The following is a 23,083-nucleotide window of genomic DNA, read 5'->3' on the forward strand; positions in this document are numbered from 1 at the left end:
GAGATCCAACCAATCGGGTTTTCTTCTTCTCATCTAGGGAAGTCCACTCTCATGCGTGGATAGTTGGGGTTGGCCATAGAGCCTCCCCTCCCTTGGAAGTCATCTCTTTGGGCTTGGTGTGATTGTTTAGAGCTCTCTCCTTGATGTGATTTCTTCGGGCTTAGTGGTCGGCCCAAACCGAGTTCGGTAAAGAGAGTCTGAATCTTATCCTCCATTCGCACCTCCAAGGCTTCGAATTTAGCATTGATTGCCTCCTTAGATACCATAGTATATGCCTCCAAATCTATAATGTTAAGATCTCTCTTTTGTTATCAGGTTAAAGACATGTATAGGTTGAGAGAAGTGATGGTCGAAAGGGTTGGTGGATTGATGGATTGGTGGATTTAGGCTACAATTTAGGCTTATTTTGTTGTTGTTTTGGGTACAGTTTTAGGATATTGTTTAGTGGAGTTTTAGGGCTATGGATGAAAGTTTTAGATCTATGATAGATGGCAGCAAAGGTTTGATAGAAATCAGGGGAATTTTGCTGCAGAAATGAGTTGTCTTGTAAGAGCAGAATTATCGTCGAAGAAACAACGGTTTCTCGACGAAAGTTCCACCAAAAACTTAAGAGATTTATGGAAAGAATTGATAGAAATATCTCAGTTTATATGATAGCAAGGATGTCCAATTTAATTAAGAAAATTTCGGCAGTAATAGCAAGAAAATTGGTGCAAGTTGCGATAGCAAAATTCTCGTCAAAAAATTTAGCGGCTTACGATGAAAATTTGTAGCAACACAAAATCATTTTTAGAGATGAATTCCTCAATAGATCAACCTTAGATGAAAGCAAGATAATCTATGAAGTATATAAGAAATTTGATTCAAAGAGATTATAATAGATGGGTTAAGGCAACAATATACGACTGTAATTTTCTACAGCACATATTTTCAAGTATAGCAGATTGGACATAAAAGATCAATAGTTTATATTGAGAATTTTTCAATGAAACTAAAGGAAAATCCACTATTAGGAAGTGTCAAAGCTATCATAAAAATTTCATAGAGATTTGGATAGAAAAAATATCGTATCAAGATCAAACAAATAGTGCTATGCGGTTGAAATTTTAAAGTGCAGATTTTCAAGTATAGCAGATTAGATGTAAAAGATCAATGGTTTATATTGAGAATTTTTTTAACAAAACTAAAGGAAAATATGTTGTTAGGAAGTACCAAAGATATCATAAAAAATTAGATAGAAAAAATATAGTAGCAAGATCAAACAGACGGTGCTATGTGGTTTGAATTCTACAATGTATCTTTCATCGTAGAGATGAAAACTTTGTGACGAAAAGTTTATGCAGCAATATAGAAATAATTTTTTTTTGAATTTTAGAATAAGGATAACTAAATTGTAGCAGCAGTAAGGTAGGAAACCAGAACATGTTGCAATTCACGGGGAGATCAAAGGATGATCCGCGGTGGTGGAGATGATGACGGAATTTGGCGACAATCTTTTAAGCAATTGTGGGAATTGCTTTAAGCGGTTGTGGAGGGCTGATAGATGGCTTTGAAAGGGCAGCGAGATGCCAAGAAAGTTGCTTTGATACCATGTATTAGAACCCTTACAGATTCTAAACTTGGGGTTGATCTCTTTAGGGGATCGACCTCCTTGGAACTCTATAGGGGCTCCTCCCTCCAAGTTAATTACTGCTCAAAGACTGCAAAAAAGATTCATCTATTGCTTATAAAAAGAAGAGGAATACATGACTATTTATAGGGCTTCTAAACCCTAACTTAACTCCTAATATGACTCTTACTCAAGACTCATATTTTTAATCAACTCTTAATAGAACTCCTACTCAAGACTCTTATTCATTTACAACTCCTAATTCTTCTATAAGAAACAACCTCATAATCCTAGCCGGCCTCTTCACCTCTTTAATAGGGGTCGATTTAAGTAGGTTATACATAAATGTCCCTTTAAATTAGGACTCACCAAGAGTCCTAACACTATTGAAATCTCATTCATGATTTCTCCGTGCGATCAATTGTTTTGATTCAAATTTGATAACTTCAATGAAAAAAATGGAAAGAATGCGAATGGTATCTCTATTTCATTTCTCGGTCTAACTTCTTTCCCAAATCCATCCATATCATCCAAATCAAATACTTTTATATGTCCCAAGTGACCCCCGATACATGTTTTATAACTCAAGGGGCGTTCTATGATAATTTTATAAAATTGAGGGCATATTTTGGGAATTCAAAATTCGTTTTAAAAAAAAATGTCATTTTTTGGCGCAATATGAGAAACGCTCTTAACGAAAAATTTAGTTTCTTATATTGATACGACAAGTTAATCAAATTATCAAATTGGGCACTGAGCTAATATTTTTTCGGCAAACAAAAATCGGTGAATGTTTTGGCGGCAAAATAGCACAATAAGAAAATATGGTAAACGTCCACTTTGTCTATATTCTAACAATTCCTCTCGGTGGCAAAGTTACACGACGAGGCTAATGGCGGGAAATCTAAGTGACCATCACGTTAAATTACGTAAGAATAGTGAGCAAAGTTCTACTACTACTACTACTTCTAATAATAATAATAATAATAATAACAATACCATTCCCGATTCGGATTTCGTCACCTCGTTCTTTTAGCTATTTTTGTTAGTTTAAAAGAAAAGAATAAAGATTGGGGTGAGTCGTCGCCATTCAAATCCTTATTTCTCGCCGCAAGCCCAAAAGCGAGGCGAGGGGAACGAAGAGCCGAGCGAAAGCGAATTCGGCCTCCCCGCCTCTCCCCTTCTTCCTCGCCCCTCTTTCTCTCCTTCCCTCCTCATGGAGTCTCCGGCAGCGAGTTGCTCAGTTGGCGCTACGGCGTTCTACTCGGCGGCGTCGCCTGAGCAGAAGGAGAGGGAGGAACTCCTCAGCCAGGTGGATCCCTTTCTCCTTGAGGTCCTCGAGAATCCTCGCCATCGGCTTACAGGTTTGTACCCTCTTCTTGTTCTTTTTCGGCGAATTTGGAATTTGGCTCTTGGATTAGGGTTTGCGATCCTGGGGGGTTTGAGGGGTTCAGAGACTAGACTTCCTGGACCTTTCTTGAATTTGGTTTGTTGGTGTTGGTCGGATCTGCCTCTTGATGGGATACGTGCAGGTCCTTGATTTAGCAGTTTGTGAGTTGGAAGTTGGGATGGGTCTATTCTCATGTTTTCCTTTGTTAAAGTTCTGTCAAAGATACTTGTATTTCATTTGTGCTTTTGCCTGTCAGTGTTAAATTCTAAAAACTAATATGCCCGATCACGTATGGTGGTCAATGCATGAGATACGGTTTCATGTTCGTTGCTGGAGTCTGTTATCTGGTCAGTTGTAGTCTGGAATTTGGAAGTATATTTGGGGTATCTGCTTTAGTTCTTTTGGTTCCTTATCAGATTTATGATTTGTACATTCTGTTTGAGGATTTGCAAGGAACTGAGTTATCCCTAGCAAATAGTCCTGTGTTCGTCGGAACAAATTTGTATGTTCTAGGATGGATTGGCAGGAAATCTTACACCGTGCACATTCGTTTATGGTCATAATTTTCATCAGATTTCTAGGTTTTGCTATGCAACTATTTCTATTTCCTTTCCCTTTTGGAGCTACTTGATCATTCTTTGTACTCATGAGGACCATCTCAAATCCAAGTGAGCACTATGGTTATGTTACTTACCTATAACTCAATTGTAGTGAAAATAAAAATTCTATGTTGACTATATAGCTTCTTTTGAGTTGCTACCAATATGAATTATGGAAGGTTATACCATTTTAATAGCATTAATATAAAGATCACTGTCATAACCTCTATTCTATGGGTTCTTCGAGTGAATTATTGTATATAGTTCAGGCTCTTGTAAAGGCAGATGACATTCTTGTTTGTGCTACTCTTATATGAAGACATTTTATTTCCTTAAGACGTATGTTGCCCTTTGTTTTATGTTCTTTCAATCAACTTGGGCATGGATTGAAACATATAGTTGGCTTTTATTAGAATCTATGTTGAATCATCTATCAATAAACAGGTTTTATACCATAATTTAGATTTTCCTCCTTTATTGGATGTTGTTTTTTTTTTTTTCACATTAGCACAATGTTTCTATGGTTTTGTAAGTTATGCCATCGACTTTTATGTTGGTGATCAAATATATATATTTGTGTATAAAATCATGAAATTTGTTAAATTTTACTTCCCTGCACCAAGTTTAATAATTTGAGACTTGTTCTTTGTGGTTTGTGTATGTGGTTCACGTAACTTGAAACTTTGTTCTTGGTGGTTTGCATAAGTGATTCATCTTATGTACTATATTACCACATTAAGTTAAATTAGGAGTCGGTGATATCTTTAGACTGCAAATTTCAGTAGATGAACGGGGGACCTATAAACAAATTATTTAGAACCATTATTCATCTTATCTTGCTTAGCTTTAGTCATTTTGTGCTCATTGGTCATGGAAAACAGTAGAAGAAAACTAGGTTGCTAACCATAATAAGTATGTTATAAGTTACTTTCAAGCTTGCTTCTTTGAGATACCCACTTCATTGAGTCATTTCCTGCATTTTCTTAGATTTAATTTTTTATCTTATGTAGTATCCCATCAGCAGTCAGTTGCCACAACCTAGCATGGTGCCACGTTGGTCTTGCCCCCAACAATTTAGTGCTTTGGAGGCTAAAAGATAACCTTTATTATTAGGTTTGTTACATATATGTAAACTCAAACAAAAACCCGTGTTTCCAATTGACAATTCTAAATGTCTTTGTTAGGTCTAAATGTAATTCTACTTACATTATTAGGATCCTCATAGGTAATGTGAGATTCCATTTTAGAAGTGGCATCCTCTAACAAGTGTCTCTAACTCAGTAGAAAAGCCTCCTAAGTTCCTTTAGGTTCTTTAAATTCCATTGATTGTGTAGCTACCGAGATCAATGCAGTCAATTATGTCTCTCCTAGAAGTTGGTTGGTGACCTCCCAATTTGTACTATGATTCTTCTTTTTTGTGGGGCATTTGTGGCATCCAGGAAGGGTCTGTGAAGCTTTAACATTAAATGAAGTGAACTACCAAGACTTTAGACCTTAAGGCTGTCATATAAGGAGTTTATGGATAAAAAAGGCTAATCTTGTGATTCCCATAAAATTGTACAAGGTTCCTTTGAAACTCCCTATATTTGGATTATAATAGTAATATTTTTACTTTTACTAGACACAAAAAAGAAAAGAAAAACCCATGGCTGTTGAATGTTCTGTCCAAGGTCCTAAATCTCAATAATCTACCAGACATGTACAATACATTTTTATAGGTCAAGGCAAGGTATGCAATATCGTACCATACCGGAGTTTCGACGTTCGCTCGGTACGGTATAATATTGTATATCGAGCGGTGTATATATATATATATATATATATATATATATATATATAATATTTTTATAAAAGGCAACATTACCTTTTCCTTCTCCCACGCGGGGCGACGTTGTCTCGTATATATATATATATATATATATATATATTTCGTTCCGTCTGGTAATGGGCGGTTCGTGTACCGGTCAGTCGATGGACCGGTACGTACCACCCGTACTGGACGGTATTATTCGAAATTGCATACCTTGGGTCATGGAAACACTCCATTTATAAATGTTGTCATTGGAAGTATTATATATGTTAAATCTCTTTCAGCAGATCTGATCAGATATGTTCTGGCATTGAGTTTTGGATTTTGTTGACTTTGCTGTATAGATCCTGTTCTGTGCTGATTTAACCAATTAGCAAGTGCACGATGCAAGTGTCTTCAATTGAATTCTTGAACTTAAGCTCAGGAACATCACATTGACTCATAGATATCACCTTCTTCTTTCACTTTTGTCTTGATTGTGACTGGATCAATTCAGCCGGTGCTACTTTCTGCTCATTGTAAAGTGTTCATCAGTTACATTGTTGTACTTTTTTATTCTCTTTATCAGTTCATGGTGTATAAATTTATATGAATGATTCAGTGCTGACCAAACTCCTTGTTTCTTAGCTCAGTGCACTAGTTTGCAGTTATGTCCATTATTGAGTTGAGGTGAATCAAGAAATAGTATAGAAAACCAATTCAAATTTTATTTTATTTATTTTTGTATTGTGAATGGTGGATATGAGTAAAAATTTCAGCATTCAAGATGAGTGTGTAGAGTAAGCACAATAGGATGGTTTAGCTTGAATAATTGACCATTAAGTTGAACTCAAGTGTGACTTTTATGGGTTTAGTTTAGCATATATTAATTTTCACTTGAGCACTGGATGAAACATTGGTGGCATAATTATCAAGTGATCTATCATGACAAAGCATCCAGATTTAATAAATTTACTAATTTGTTGCAAAAGTATGGTGGTCAATCAAGTTGATCCTCCCTTTAACACCTATGTGATTGGTCACAACATTGAATTTGACGTGGCCTCAATATTACAAGTCATATATATATATATATATACATATACATATATATATATACATATACATATATATATATACATATATATATACATATATATATATACATATATATATATACATATACATATACATATATATATATACATATACATATACATATGTATATGTATATATATATATACCCAAAGGTGAAACTTATCCTTCCACCACGATCTAGGGATAAAAATCAAATTAGATTGCTATGCTTCCAAGCTATAACTACTGTCTTCTGGAGAATTGAGTTTTAAACACATTGAAACTATCCACCACTCCGTTTTGGTCATTTGAAGTCTTAGGCAGTATCACATATCATTCCCAAGCACCATCACACTTGAAATCAACTTTCTTGAGTTTGCAATCATGTGTTGGATTGTGAATCTTACTTTCTTGACAATTTGTGTTGGATTATAGAATTGTTCTGACAACATGATTGACATATATCATAAACTAGGTCAACTCATCTATCATCCCTGTGGAAGTATCATCATCAGAGTCCTTAAGACGTAAAACCTAGAAATTCTTGCTAATGAGATCAAAAGAATTAATTGATCATCACATCAAAAATTAATATTTTTTTAAAATGGAGTGCATTCTCCAAAATTGTCTGAATATCCAGATAGATTGCTCCACCACCCAAGACTACAGGAATGGTAGCAACTCTTAGCACTGAATCATGGATTCATGGGTTAAAGATGAGCTGACATCTAGAGATTTGATAGTGATCCTATTGATGCCACTATATTGTCTCTAATTGATGGAGATACCAATATGGATCTTGCTAACTATGGTTGGCAATTAGTCTTTGAAGCTGTCTTAAAATTTGAGCAAGCATATCGTTGGAGATGGGCTTTATTTTTTAAAGTTTTTTTTTTTTCATCTGCTTGGATTATTTTGATATTGTGGTTTTGGTATTGATTGTTGATAGAATTACCTCACTCATCGGTAAGGGTCACAAGTCGAAGTTTGTGATTACTTAGATGTTAGTGTAGGTTATGGAACCACTATGAGTAGTTGAATGCACCTTTGTAGTAAGCTATCCTTAAAAAATATTTGAAGGCATTACCATAGCATTGGAAATCACAAAAGATTGCTCGAGGGCATAGTTGCTATAGATGGGTATCTGAAATAATTGGAAAGGGCATATTCACAATAAGAGAGTGCTAAAAAAAAATTTATAGAAATATCCACAATGCAGGGTTGACTAAGTGTCACTGACATAAGAAATGGACAAAGAAACTGTCGAAATTGATGCGTATATTTTCCATGGATATTTTGATGGTGTAGATTGGGCATGAACCTCCAATTACAAGTGAAGGATGGTCATGGTTAACAATAACAATCAAAGGATGCACATGAGCTTTAGTAAAGGCTAAATAAAGTATACTGGTTACAATTGAAGGTTAAGAATTAGCTTGCACCTAGTATTGTCTCTGTATTTTCTGCTGTAATGGACTTTCTTAAATCTTGTTGTTGGTTTCTATATATTTTTCTTATCTGCTTATGTTTGAACCTTGGTAGCTGATTTCTTTCGGTTGAAACTGCATTTAAATGTGTTGATTCTGTGAAATGGTTTAGTGTTTTTTTTTATTTATAGCTTCTGGTCCCACATAACTATTGATTAGATCTAACCCTTAGGTCACATCATTTTTGACAGAAACTTTTGTACTCCCCTTGTTCATTAGTAAAACATGAGTTTTGCATGTTTCTTGCAAACAGTTCTTTATTGTCATTGCTGTGTTATTTGTATATTACTAGGTTTATCAAGGGATTGGTAGGGATGTGGGAAAGTGGGAGACTGACTCTTGTTCTCCCAACACCTTATGTCCTAGCTTTGTGGTTGATTGGCCTGTAGGGGTATACCACTGTGGAATTACTATAGACCTTGACCCCTTGGTGCTGGGGCTTGGCGCAGCTGCCTATTCTGGTAACTTAAGAGATTTGCTAGGCAGTGTTGGAGGGAGTGGGTGCCTTAAGTTTTTGAAGATAATATTAATATTGGCATTCTTTTTTCTTACCAATGTGTAACTGAATAATCTGCTTGTCAACTGTAGTTCTGCGCATGGAATTGGACATTCAGAGATTCATGCAGAATCCATATCATCAACACTTTGAATTTCAGCCTTTACCAACTTCTTATCTAAGATGCGCTGCTCATCGTGTTGCTCAACACTATGGTCTACAGACCATGGCACTAGATAACGTTGTAGATGGGTTAGGTAGCAGAGTAGTGGCAAGGAAAACTCCTCAGAGTAAATATCCAGTTGTCTGTTTATCAGAAGTACCTGCAAAAGTGTCTGATAGGGATATTACTGAGCAAGTTAAGATTGCTATTCGTCCAAGACCAAGAATGGTTTCCTCAGGTGCCGGCATTGATGTAGTACCTGAAAAAAGTGCAACAAGGACTGTAGAAGAGCGGAAGGAAGAATATGACAGAGCCCGGGCCCGTATCTTTAGTGGTTCTTGCAATTCTGAGGTTGAAGGGTCGTCATCTCCTGCTTCAGTTGACGGAAGAAACATGTTCTTGAGCAGCGATGAGGAGTACCAGAGGACTGTCGAAGAAATTGACAAAAACCTCCCAAAAGATGGTGCTTCCAGAGTGGCCATTTTCAAAGATAGGGAAAAGGACCGCACTGATCCAGACTATGATCGGAGATATGAGAGGTACAGAGCCAACTTGCACAAACTGGTCTTGCTGTTGACTCCAATTTCTGGGTTATCTTTTTGTTCCTTGCTTTCTGGTGTAGTAAAAGAAAATTCTCAAATTTTGCAGGTATGTTAGAGGACTCTCGTTCCCACAGAACTTTAGCTTGCAAGCTTGCAGTATAATTCAGCCTCCATTTCTGCAGCATGATGGAGGCATTTCTCAGTTTGGTCATTTGCCCAGTAACCAAAGTCACGTGAACTACGACATAACAAACCCAGCTGTCAATCCATATGCTTTTGGATGCAATCAAAATGCAAAAAATGCTGTCTACTTACAGTGGCCTAGCCCTGCAATGATGTATTCAAACTCATATGAGCATCTCGGGCATGCAATGTTCCAGGTAAGCAGCTGATTGTGCCATTTCTTTCCTGATAATGAACTGTCAGTCAGAAAGTTTCCTGATTCCGGTGTTTTGAATTTGCAGGCTCCATTCTATCAGCAACATTTGAGCTTTGAGCATACGCAGAACTGCTAGTCGGCATGTTAGCTTTGTATTGATTTAATATTTTGGTGAATTTAGTAGACACTGGACTTTGGTGAAACTTCTTGGAATTCTGAGATCCTCAAAAATTACCGTGTACTCTTCTAAAAGCAAGTCTTCTCATTCCCCCCATGATACTTTGGTGGACGTTGGTTTTTTTTTTTTTTTTTTGTATGCAATCTGCATCTCACATATCCACATGGTTCACCATCTGTTTAGCTACATGTTAAGGAAACTTGTAGGGGAAAAATTAGCCCACATTTTTTTGCTTCAAATATAGGTGTGCATCGCTTTACAAAATTGGGGGACGAACTTCTACCGAGTAACGTGTGGAGGGGTTAGGCACGTTGCATCATTTTGAAATTTAGGGACGAGTAAATAAAGGAGACGAGCTTTGGCGATGGAGCGCGGACTTGTTCCCCTAACGTTAACCAAGGGTCACTCGGCGCCCTTTTCTGAATAAGCTCATCAGATTCTGAATAAAGTGGTAACAAAGCCTCCCTGCCACACTCCTTGCATTTAGGCAAGTTTCAACTTGGTGATCGAATTCAACCCTATAGAGGTAAAAATTGACTAGGGAAGCATTTTTATGCTAAGCTCTTTGGATGCACTTGTTAGGATCAGAGCGACACTAAGAGGGGGGAGAGGGGGGGACGAATTAGTATAGCAGATTAAAATTTGTAAGTTTGAAACCGAATTTGTAAATGCGAGGAGATTTCAATTCGACAATAACTTGAGTAAAGTGAAAAGATGAAAACGAAAGCTTGCTGCAGTGTAAATAACAATTTCAGAAAGGTAAATACTCACACCAATTTAAAGTGGTTCGGTCAAATGACTTACATCCACTTACGAAGCCTTTTTCAATGAGGCTCTCAACTTCCACTAACAAATCACTTTGAAGGGGAAGGACAAATACCCCTCTTACAACTTTTACAAATAGTTCACACTCTTACAAATTTTCAACGAAAAGGAAGGAGGTGAACACTCAAACAATTAAAAATAAGGCTTACTAAAAACTTTACAAAGGCTTTTGTCTCAATCTATTGCTACTCAAAAAGTTGTATTCTCTACTGAGAATTGAGAGGTATTTATAGGCCCCAAGATGATTCAAATTTGGGCTCTAAATTTTTAATTCTCTTGGGTTCCCGATGCTGGCGGTGCCATTGCCTGTCAGTGTCTAACAGATAGTGTGCTAGCGATGCCACTGCCTAGTCCGACGATGCCACCATCGGACCTCTCGGGTGCTAGGCGGTGCCACTGCCCAATCCGGCGGTACCACCGCCCAATCCTCGGGTTCTGGGCGGTGCCACCGCCTAACCTTACCAATCATTGGTTGGGCTTCAAATCCAACCCAAATTAAGTCATATTTGGGCCCAATTGGCCCCTAATCAAGATATAGGATTATCCCATAATCTTAACCCTAATTATATGCAAACTATGCAACTGAAAACATAGTCTTAAGCAAGTTTTTAACCGGAAACGTCGAGTCTCGTTCCAACGAGCTTTCCGGCGATCTTCTGGCGGACTTCCGATACACCCTCGAATTTCTTCCAACGGACTCCCAGTAGGCTCTCGATCTTGTGGCGAGTTCAGCGAGTAGCCGAGCCTTCTCAGTGATCTCCGTGAACCTCCGACGATCTCTTTGGTGGACTTTCAAAAACTCCGACAAGTCCCCGATTTCTTCTCGGTTGGTTCCGGTAGCATCTCTGACGAATTTTCAGACTCTCGAACACCCATCGAACTTGACTCCGGTAGACTTGCTTTATGTCTTTAAGCTATCGTAGTTAATCCTTCCATGTAAAACAAAAGTTCGATCTAGGCAATTACTCCTAAGCAATTAATCAAGTTGTTTGGCATGTCATTGGTCCCTCGATGCTTCGTTTGATTCTTCGGCGCATCGTCCTCTCTTGTGGTCTATTGCCCAATCGGCTAGTTGACTCCGTAACTCCGATATCCTTGGCGCAATACCTGCTCTTCTTAGCCCGATGCCTGAATTCATGGCTTGAAGCCTTCTATCGATACGTCGACCGATCCACCGGCCCGACGTCCAATCTTCTGACATGTTCCTCCGGCACAATATGATTTTTCTGCTTTAATTGTCTTATCCTGATCGAAGCATTCTGCGTCACTCAAAACGTTGATTAAATCATAAACACATAGCAAGTGGTTTCATCATCAAAATACGATATTCAACAATCTCCCCTTTTTTGATGATGGTAATCACTTGATGACGGAGTTAACCTTAATTCCTAGAGTTTAAACAAACTCTCTCTATCAATATGCCATTTGATAGAACCTTGAATTCAAGCCGAATTCAAGTCATTACAAATATTCATCATGAGTATTTACAGCACGTCATCATGCATAACATGATCATACTTCCCCCCCTTTGTCATCAACAAAAAGGAGAAGTGTCACTTTCTATGTGTTTGAGATATAAAGTTCAATACATTGCATGCAAAAATATAGTGTTAAATTTTATCATCATGTAATCAAGCAATTAAAGATGTGCAAGTTTAGCATGTTTGCTTTTCTTGAGATAGTAACTGTTTACTTCTCTTTTAGACTGCAAGCTAGCAATTTTTATGATATGCAAGTTTTGTTACATACAAGCTAGCAAAAAAATTTCAAAAGCAAATACAAGATAGCTTTCTTGTGTAAGCTCATGATTCTTACTTCCTATTACAATGTGCAAGTTGTAAGTTTTTGAAATATCTAAGTTCAACACATTGCATAATTAATATAATCTCCTAGTTTTATCATCATGTAATTTTGCTATTATCATTGATATGCAAGGTAGTATGATAGCAATTACTACAACATACAAGCTAGCAAATTTTACAACACTTTTAAAACATGCAAGCTAGCAGTTTTGAGATGTTCAAGAAAGCATCTCTTACTTCTTGAAATACGCAAGTTTGCTAGATGTACAAGTTAGTATGTTTTGCTTCTTGAGATAGGCAAGATTGCACATTTGGTATGCAAATTTATAGTATGCAAGTTATAACTTTTACACAAAAAAAAGGTTAGCAAAAAGATGGGCAAGATGGACTATTTTGCCTCTTTTCAAAATATGTAACTTGGCACATATTGCTTCTTTGAGATTTGCAAGATAGCACTTTTGCTTGAGATTACAAGATAGCATTTCTTGCTTTTGAGTCGAGCAAATTAATAAGTTTTGCCCCTTTTTGCGATATGTACATTTGTAATTTTTGCTTCTCTTGTCTTGTGCAAGTTAGCTGGCTATCTCCTCCTTTGTTATTGTCAAAAAGAAGGGAAGACCCTTTACATCAATTTCTAAATCATGACAAAGGTAAGTATCAATCTTATTTGTGCATCATTATGTTTTCAAATTAAAATATGCACAACTTCAAAACTTTACATTTGTATCCTTACTTCATGCATTATACAAATAAATTAATCACTATGGGCATATCATACATGATACATCATTTTGGTAATAAATCATAGCATTTATCAATTTTTTGATCATGATACCAAGAATTCATCATTTAGAGCATTCATGATACACATTATATGCATATATCACATTATATGCATATATCATCACAATAAAAAGCAATTGCATGCATAATTTCAAATCATAAATGTTTCAAATCATGATGGTATTAATTTATCAAATTGCATCCTACCATGCATGATCAAAACTTCTCCCTATTTGTATTTCATGCATAATTTCATTTCATCACATTAAGAGTATCAAGAGGAATTAATTGGGTGATGAGATAAATATTTCATTAATACATGAAATTGTATAAAAAATCATATCATAAGTGTTTCATATAGCATATCATGGTTTCTTAGAAATAGTCTTCTTTTTGGTGAATAGAAAAAATAGTAGGAGAGCAAGATCTTAATTCATGCATATCAAATATTCAATCATCAAAATTATGATTCATCTAGAAAATGCTCCTCTTTAAATATTCAAAGAGAGATCTTAGGATATCAAATAATAAGAGATTTTCAAAATTTTAAGTCAAGAATTAAAAAAAAAAGATATTCTCTTTAGTAAATCACAAAAGTAAATGTAGGAGAAAAAAATTCAATTCATATATAAGAACTCTTATGATTCATATTGAAAATTTCTCAAACTATAAGAGAATAAAGAGTAAGAAATCTTGATTCATAAAGGATTTCATGTTATAAATTTCAAGAGATCAGGATCATAATTTCGATTAAAATTTATTCAAATTTAAATCATCAAAATCATTATCAAAATCCAAGATATTCACAAAGATGATACAAATGGATTCATCAAAATCAATAAGATAGAGCAAAATAATTTTCAAGAAGAATGTTGTCCTCTTTTTAGTTGTTTCAAAACATATGATTTTGTTTCATTTATGTCAAATAAAAACATGTATCATGTTTAAAACTGAAAGTGTAAGATTTATTACAACAAAGATCAATAAGGCACTTTCATTATGGTAAAAATCAATAATCCATAAATCGCAAGATTCATTATGCATAATTTCAAAATTTATTAAGCATGATCATTATGCATGACACTAAAACATGGTTTCAAAATATTTAATATTTTTATTACATAATTTCATCATTATGCATCATCATATTTTCAAATTCGAACATGCACAATTTCAAAACTATATCTTTCATTTTTAATGCATGATACAAATAACTCAATCATCATTATGAGCATATTATATATGATATTCAAGCATTCATGATACATCATTTTGGTAGCATGATCATAGCTTTTCAAATGATGGTATTTAAATGTCAAAGTTCATTACATCCTATCATGCATGATCAGTAACTTCTCATTTGTATTTCATACATTATTCAAAATATCAAGAGAATTTTGATGATGAAATATACATTTCATGAATGTAAGAAATTTTACATAATAAAATTCAAGTCATAAATTATCAAGATGTCGAGTAGCATAGGTTAATTTGAATAAATCATTTTTAGTGAATACCAAGAAGAATCACATCATGAAAGAATTTTGATTCATGGAAAAATTTTATGTATTGAGAAATCAAGATGATAATTTATAAAAAAATATTACAAGTTATATTTAAGAGAAAAATCATCATTCGTTTTCAACTTATTCAATTTGTCAAATCAATATCATGATTTTGATATAACTCATTTCAGATTCAAATCATCAAATCAAAATCATTTTCAAGAGATTCATATAAATCAATAAGATATTTTCAAGAACAATGCTTTTCTCTTTCTAGTTATTTAAATTCATGTCATTTATTTCATTTATGCTAGATAAATATGTGCATCAACATTTAGGATTGAAAAATGAATTTTGTCATAAAAACCATCAAGATCAATAAACTACAAAAATTATTACATATAACTTTACAATCTCATGCATAAAATCATCAAATCATAGTATCAAAATTTCAATATTTTCATTCCATCATTTTGCATTGGTTTCATTAAATATAATTTTGAATGATTCTTATAGATAACTAAAACTTCTTTAGTTTTAATTTATGTGATTGACTTTATATTAGCATGCTCAAATTTTATTCTTAAGTCAAAACCATATATCATGTTTGACAACCAAAGACAAGGTTAGAAAAAAAAGATCATCAAGCCATTTCATTCAAAAGCCATGCATCATTATTAAGCATGATATTAAACTTCTCAATATTTTCATTAAGACATTAAGCATGGTTTCAATCAAAATTGTAAATCATCAAAATACACATTTTTACTTCTCTAGCACATACATAAGATTTATATTTAACATTTTATTGCATTTTCATTTTTAAACATTAAATTATTAAAAATACAATTTTCAAGAAAATTAATCCTAAACTAAATTAAAAATAACTCATGAAAAGTATTATGTAATTTCGAAATAAATTAGGAGGAGTTTGATTACCTCATCGTTGAAAGCGGTTAAGGCATAGTTTGTCACATCGCCTTTCTTGATTTTCTACTCATCTTCGGATAAGCTCGATTCATCCCAATTTGTGTTCTTCTTCTTGCGTTCAAAACAAGTAGTTCCATTCTTTTTATTTTTTAATTTTTGTTTCATTTGTAGTTTAAGTTCACCTTCACTTGAGCTTATGCTCGAGTGGTCTTCATGTGTTCTATGTCCCAAATCCTTCCTGTCCTTTGGAAGGTTGTTCTCGAGTTCTCTTTTTGTCACATTGTTCATTTCGTAGGTCATTAAAGACCCAATTAGTTCTTCGAGAGGAAATGTCTTAAGGTCCTTAGCCTCTTGAATGGCCATAACTTTTGGATCCCAACTTTTTGGAAGGGATCTTAAGATTTTAGTTATTAGTTCAAAGTTAGAAAAACTTTTACTAACAGTTTTGAGTCAATTGATGACATCTGTGAAACGGGTGTACATGTCTTCGATGGACTCACTTGGTTTCATTTGGAAAAGTTCGTAATACACAAGAATATTGATTTTGGACTCTTTCACTCGATTAGTGCCTTCATGAGTGACCTCAAGAGTTCTCCAAATATTAAAAGTCAAATCACAAATCGAAATGTGATTAAATTTATTTTTGTCAAGTGCATAATATAAGGCATTCATAACCTTTGCGTTTAAAGCAAAAACTTTCTTCTCCGATTCATCCCATTCGCTCATCAAAAAGAAGATTTTTGAAATCCATTTTCGATAATATTCCAAAGCTCAAGATTCAACGAAAGTAAGAAAACTATCATTCGAGGTTTCCAATAAGTATAGTCCGTCCCATTAAAAAAGGAAGGACGAATGAGAGAGTAACCCTCTTGAATGCCGAAAAGAGTCATTTCTATTTGGGTGTTAAACCAAAGTAGAAAACCGTGGCTCTAATACCAATTGTTAGGATCGGAGCGGCACTAAGAGAGGGGGGGAGGTTGGGGGTGAATTAGTGCAGTGGATTAAAACTTGTAAGTTTGAAACTGAATTCGTAAATGCGAGGAGATTTTGATTCGACAATAACTTGAGTAAAGTAAGAAGATGAAAAGGAAAGCTTACTGCTGTTGAATCTCGGATTTTGATGATGAAGTCAATTGTCATTTGTTATCTAATCCATATGTTGAGATAAGTGTGCAGGATTAACTACGATAGCAGTAAGACATGCAGCAGGAGTTACACCGAAGTCAAGACCATGATCACGTTGGGGGTTCGAGAGTTTAACGGAAGTCCGGACGGTCGTCGGAGGTTCTACGGGAACAAATCCGAGAAGTCCAAGAGTTTGCCAAAGAAGCTCGTCGAAACTCGCCAAGTGGATCGTCGCAAGTCTAGGAGATTTGCCGGAAGTCTGCCGGAGCATCGCCGAGGGTTCATCGGATGTTCGTGTTAGGATCGAGAGCACTAAGAGTGGGGGGGGTGAATTAGTGCAGCGGAAATCTTTCAGCGATTAAAACCGAAAGGTGCATTCGTTCGATAAAATATGTTATGATGCAAAAGCCGATTCACAGTTTGTATCTAAGTGCAGTTTACGTAGTTTGCGTCTAAATGCAGTTTTGCGTCTAAATGCAGTTTGCGTCTAAATGCAGATTGTGTCTAAGCGCAGTTTGCATCTAAGCGAAGTTTGCATCTAAGCGCAGATTGCGTCTAAGCGCAGTTTGCGTCTAATCACAGTTTGCGTCTAAACACAGTTTGCATCTAAGCGCAGTTTGCGTCTAAACACAGTTTGCGTCTATGCGCAGTTTACGTCTAAACGCAGTTTGCGTCCAAACACAGTTTATGTCTAAGCACAGTTTACGTCTAAATGCAGTTTGCGTCTAAACACAGTTTACGTCTAAACACAGTTTACGTCTAAGCGCAGATGACAGTTCGCAGTTATGAATGGAATCAAAACGTAAACGTAAACTGCAAAGAAACTCGTTCGTAAAAGCGCAGAAGACAGTTTGCAGTTATAAATGGAATCAAGACGTAAACGTAAACTGAACAGAAACTCGTTCGTAAAAGCGCAAAAGACAGTTTGCAGTTATAAACAGACTTAAGACGTAAATATAAGCTGCGATGTAAAGATCGTACGAAAACACCGTTTTACGTCTGAATGCAGATTCGGAAAGATTAGAACTTAGAACCTTGTTCGTAAAAGCGCAGAGAGCAGTAGCTATGTAGGAGGTTTGCAGTAATGATAAAGTGCTCAAAATAAAAGCAAACCAGAGATTTAGAGTGGTTCGGTCAGTCTTGACCTACTCCACTTTTGGCTTCCTCCACCGATGAGGTCACCGACGTCAACTAGAGGCCTTCCTTCAATAGGCGAAGGCCAACTGCCCTTTTACAGTTTCTCTCCTTTTGACGGGCTCAGGAGACAACCCTTACAGATCCTTTCTCTCCTCTCTTTACAACTCAAGACTTGAAGAACAGAAAGAGAACTTTTGGATTTTACACAAATTTGAGCTCTTAGAATCACAGAAAAGATCAAGAATTCGGTGTGGATCTATATCTTTTCAGTGCTGAATGGGTGGGGTATTTATAGGCCCCAACCCAGTTCAAATTTGGAGCTCAAAACGATCAAATCCCGGAATTCCGGGATCAGGCGGTTGCACCTCCTGACTGGAGAGGTTGCACCGCCTGGCAGAGCTCGAAGACTGAGCCTCTAGGTGGTGCCACCTCTGTCAGGGGCGGTTGCACCTCTCTGCCAGAGCTCAAAGACCGAGCTCAGGCGGTTGCACCGCCTGACTGGAGAGGTTGCACCACTTGGCAGAGCTCGAAACTTGAGCTCTGGCGGTGCTACCTCCTGACAGAGGAGGTTGCACCGCCCAGTCTCGCTCGGAGACTGAGCCCTGGGCGGTTGCACCTCTTGGCTAGAGCGGTTGCACCGCCCAGTCTCGCTGGGAGACATAGCCTGGGCGGTGCTACCTCCCTGCCTTGGCGGTTGCACCTCCCACAGCAACCTGGGTCCGAATGGGTTGAACCATTCGACCCAGTTTGAGTTCTTCAGGGGCCCAATTGCCCCAAGATTAAGCTAATGGGATCACCTCCCATTTCTAACTTAATCAAAGTGCTAACTACGATTATTTCCTAAGACATATTCTGCAGCTTGCTTCGGTGCGTCACTCGCTTCTTCCGGCGAGTTTCCGGCGAACTTCCGTCGATCATCCGATGAACCCTCGGTGATCCTCCTGCGGACTTCTGGCAAACTCCTGGATTGCGACGATCCACTTGGCAAGTTCCGACGAGCTCCTTTGGCAAGCTTCTGGACTTCTCGGATTTGTTCCCGCAGAACCTCCGACGATTGTCCGAACTTTCGTCGAGCCCTCGAACTCCCAACGTGATCATTGTCATGACTCCGGCGCAACTCCTGCTGCATGTCTTTCTTCCATCGTAGTTAATCCTGCACACACAAAAACAAAAACTTCGATCGAGACAATTAATCCTAAGCAATTAACCAAGTTGTCCGGCATGTCATTGGTCCCTCGACGCTTCGTCCGATTCTTCGGCGCATCGTCCTTTCCTGCAGCCTATTGCCCAATCGGCCAGTTGACTCCGCAACTCCGATATCCTTGGCACAATACCCGCTCTTCTTGGCCCGATGCCCGAGTCCACGACCCGAAGCCTTCTGTCGATACGTCGACCGATCCACCGGCCCGACGTCCAATCTTCTGACATGTTCCTCCGGCACAACATGATGTTCTTGCTTTAATTGTCTCATCCTGATCGAAGCACCCTACGTCACTCAAGACGCAGATTAAATCATAAACATATATCAAGTAGTTTCATCATCAAAATACGAGATTCAATAGTTCGCCGAAAGTTCGCCGAAAGAAGCGATTGACACACCAGAGCAAGTTGCAGTAAATGTCGTAAGAAATATCATAGTTAGCATGTAGATTAAGCTAGGAATGGGAGGTGATCCCATTAACTTAATCTAGGGGCAATTGGGCCCTTGATAGACCCAAATTAGGTCAAATGGATCAGCCCATTCCGACCCAAATTTTCTGGCCGGCGGTGGCACCGCCCAGGAGCTCAGTCTCCCAGGAAAATTGGGTGGTGGAATTGCCCCAATCAGGCGGTGGCACCGCTTGGGCTCAGTCTCCAAGCAAGACTAGGCGGTGGCACCGCCAGAGCTCGGTCTCCGAGCTTTGTCAGGCGATCGTACCTCCCAGTCTAGCGGTAGTACCGCTAGGACCTTGGAAATTCGGGAGATGACATTTTTTAGCTCCAAATTCAAACCAGTTTGGGGCCTATATATACCCCACCCTTTCCTGCATGAAAGGGCACCAAAAATTCAATCTTATTCTATGATTTTTAGAGCTCAAAAGTATTGTAAAGACTAGAAGTTCTCCTCCCTCTTTTTTTCCAAGTTTTGATCTTTCAAGAGAGGAGAGAAAATTTTGTAAGGGTTGTCTCCTAAGCCCGTCAAAAGAAGTGAAACTGTAAAAGGGTGGTTGACCTTCACCTATTGAAGGAAGGCCTTTAGTGGACGTCGGTGACCTCATCGGAGGAGGAAGCCAAAAGTGGATGTAGGTTAAGATTGATCGAACCACTCTAAATCTTAGTTTGCATTTACTTTTTGATTTCTATCTTAACTGTAAATTACCTCTATAGCTTTACTTTAACTACACTTCGCCTAATCTAAGTTAAAACAATTTCTGAATCGGCTTTCATATCGAAATCACTTTTATAGTACGAACGTCATATTTTGGTTTACAATTACATTATGTTCTCTATCTTAACTACAAACTGCCTCTATATCTTTACTTTAATTGCATCTCACTTGATCAAAAGTTAAAGTGATTTCCGAATCATCTTTCTTATCGAAATCGTTTTTATCGTACGAACGTTATTTTAAATCGTCGAAAGTTTTCTGCTGCACTAATTCAACCCCGCCGCCCCCCCCCCCCCTCTCTTAGTGCTCTTGATCTTAACAGTTGTAGTGTAAATAATAATTTAAGAAAGGTAAGTACTCACATATTCAATGAACACACCAATTTAAAGTGGTTCGGTCAAATGACCTACATCCACTTGCGAAGCCTTCTTCGATGAGGCTCCCAACTTCCACTAACAAATCACTTTGAAGGGAAAGGACAAATACCCCTCTTACAACTTTTACAAGTGGTTCACACTCTTACAAATTTTCAACGAAAAGGAAGGAGGTGAACACTCAAGCAATTGAAAATAAGGCTTGCTAAAAATTTTAAAAGGTTTTTGCCTCAATCTATTGCTACTCAAAAAGTTGTATTCTCTGGTGAGAATTGAGGGGTATTTATAAGCCCCAAGAGGATTCAAATTTGGGCTCTAAATTTTGAATTCTCTTGGGTTCCTGATGCTGGCAATGCCACCGCTTGTTAGTGGCGGTGCCACCGCCTGTCAGTGTCTGACAGACAGTGTACCGACGGTGCCATCGTACAGTCCAACGGTGCCACTATCGGACCTCTTGGGTGCTGGGTGGTGCCACCACCCAGTTCGGTGGTACCATCGCCCGATCCTCGGGTTCTGGGCGGTGCCACCGCCCAATCCGACGGTTCCACCGCCTGACCTTACCAGTCATTGGTTAGGCTTCAAATCCAACCCAAACTAAGTTATATTTGGGCCCAATTGGCCCCTAACTAGGATATAGGATTATCCCTTAATCCTAACCCTAATTACATGCAAACTACACAACTGAAAATATAGTCCTAAGCAAGTTTTTAACCGGCAAACGTCAAGTCTCCTTCCGATGAGCTTTTCGGCGATCTTCCGGTGGACTTCCGATACACCCTCGGATTTCTTTCGACGGACTCCCAACAGGCTCCCAATCTTGTGGCGAGTTCAGCGAGTAGCTGAGCTTTCTCGGTGATCTCCGCGAACCTCCGACGATCTCTTCGGTGGACTTCCAAAAACTCCGACAAGTCCTTGATTTCTTCTCGGTTGGTTCCGGCAGTATCTCTGACGAATCTTCGGACTCTCGAACACCCATCGAATTTGACTCTGGTAGACTTGCTTTATATCTTCAAGCTATCGTAGTTAATCCTACCATGTAAAATAAAAGTTTGATCCAGACAATTACTCCTAAGCAATTAATCAAGTTGTCCAGCATGTCATTGGTCCCTCGACGCTTCGTCCGATTCTTCGGTGCATCGTCCTCTCTTGCGGTCTATTGCTCAATCGGCCAGTTGACTCTGCAACTTCGATATCCTTGGCACAATACCCGCTCTTCTTGGCTCGATGCCCGAATCCATGGCCCGAAGCCTTTTGTCGATACGTCGACCGATCCATTGGCCCGACGTCCAATCTTCTGACATGTTCCTCCGGCACAACATAATTTTTCTACTTTAATTGTCTCATCCTGATCGAAACATCTTGTGTCACTCAAAATGCAGATTAAATCATAAACACATAGCAAGTGGTTTTATCATCAAAATACAAAATTCAACGGTACTTTCCTTTGGATCAAGGGGCAAGTTTGCTCCTGTGTGTTCTGATTAATATCTCTATGCCTTTGTTGTAGGGTTTTTTGATCAAGGAGGGTTCTTATCAGTTCTTTCGAACAATTGTGTACGAAAACATTTCCATCATTTGCTTTCATCATGGTGTGGTCAGACATCAATCGAACTTGTGCCTCTATTGTTAAGGATTTAGGCTCCAACGAGAAGAGAGAGATGACAATTACTTCCGCAAAGATCGGGGATGAGCTTGTCTATAGGCATTGGGTCCATGTTAGAGCAAGCTCCCTTCTTCATAACTCGGGGAAACACTCGGGCCCAAGCCCAAGGTTGCCAAGTATGGACTAACTCTAGTCGACTCATAAGCTTCTTAAGCAAGTTTTTAACCGGCAAACGTCAAGTCTCCTTCCGACGAGCTTTTCGGCGATCTTCCGGTGGACTTCCGATACACCCTCGGATTTCTTTCGACGGACTCCCAACAGGCTCCCAATCTTGTGGCGAGTTCAGCGAGTAGCTGAGCCTACTCGGTGATCTCCGTGAACCTCCGACGATCTCTTCGGTGGACTTCCAAAAACTCCGACAAGTCCCTGATTTCTTCTCGATTGGTTCCGGCAGTATCTCCGATGAATCTTCAAACTCTCGAACACCCATCGAATTTGACTCCGGTAGACTTGCTTTATATCTTCAAGCTATCGTAGTTAATCCTACCATGTAAAATAAAAGTTTGATCCAGACAATTACTCCTAAGAAATTAATCAAGTTGTCTGGCATGTTATTGGTCCCTCGACGCTTTGTCCGATTCTTCGGTGCATCGTCCTCTCTTGCGGTCTATTGCCCAATCGGCTAGTTGACTCTGCAACATCGATATCCTTAGCACAATACCCGCTCTTCTTGGCTCGATGCCCGAATCCATGGCCCGAAGCCTTTTGTCGATACGTCGACCGATCCACCGGCCCGATGTCCAATCTTCTGACATGTTCCTCCGGCACAACATAATTTTTCTACTTTAATAGTCTCATCCTGATCGAAACATCTTGTGTCACTCAAAATGCAGATTAAATCATAAACACATAGCAAGTGGTT

General features: G+C 38.0%; 1 protein-coding gene across 1 annotated transcript; it reads left to right on the forward strand.

The window, feature by feature from the left end:
• Positions 1-2,689: 2,689 nt before the first annotated feature.
• Positions 2,690-9,805, forward strand: LOC135587643 (uncharacterized). The gene is made up of 4 exons (XM_065079271.1): positions 2,690-2,973; positions 8,540-9,149; positions 9,259-9,532; positions 9,617-9,805. Exons 1-4 carry the CDS (start codon positions 2,826-2,828, stop codon positions 9,665-9,667), a joined length of 1,083 nt encoding a protein of 360 aa, XP_064935343.1. The 5' UTR covers positions 2,690-2,825; the 3' UTR covers positions 9,668-9,805.
• The last annotated feature ends 13,278 nt before the right edge of the window (positions 9,806-23,083 follow it).

Source organism: Musa acuminata, chromosome BXJ1-8 (genome assembly GCF_036884655.1).
Source record: "Musa acuminata AAA Group cultivar baxijiao chromosome BXJ1-8, Cavendish_Baxijiao_AAA, whole genome shotgun sequence".
In the NCBI taxonomy this organism is placed as follows: domain Eukaryota; kingdom Viridiplantae; phylum Streptophyta; class Magnoliopsida; order Zingiberales; family Musaceae; genus Musa; species Musa acuminata.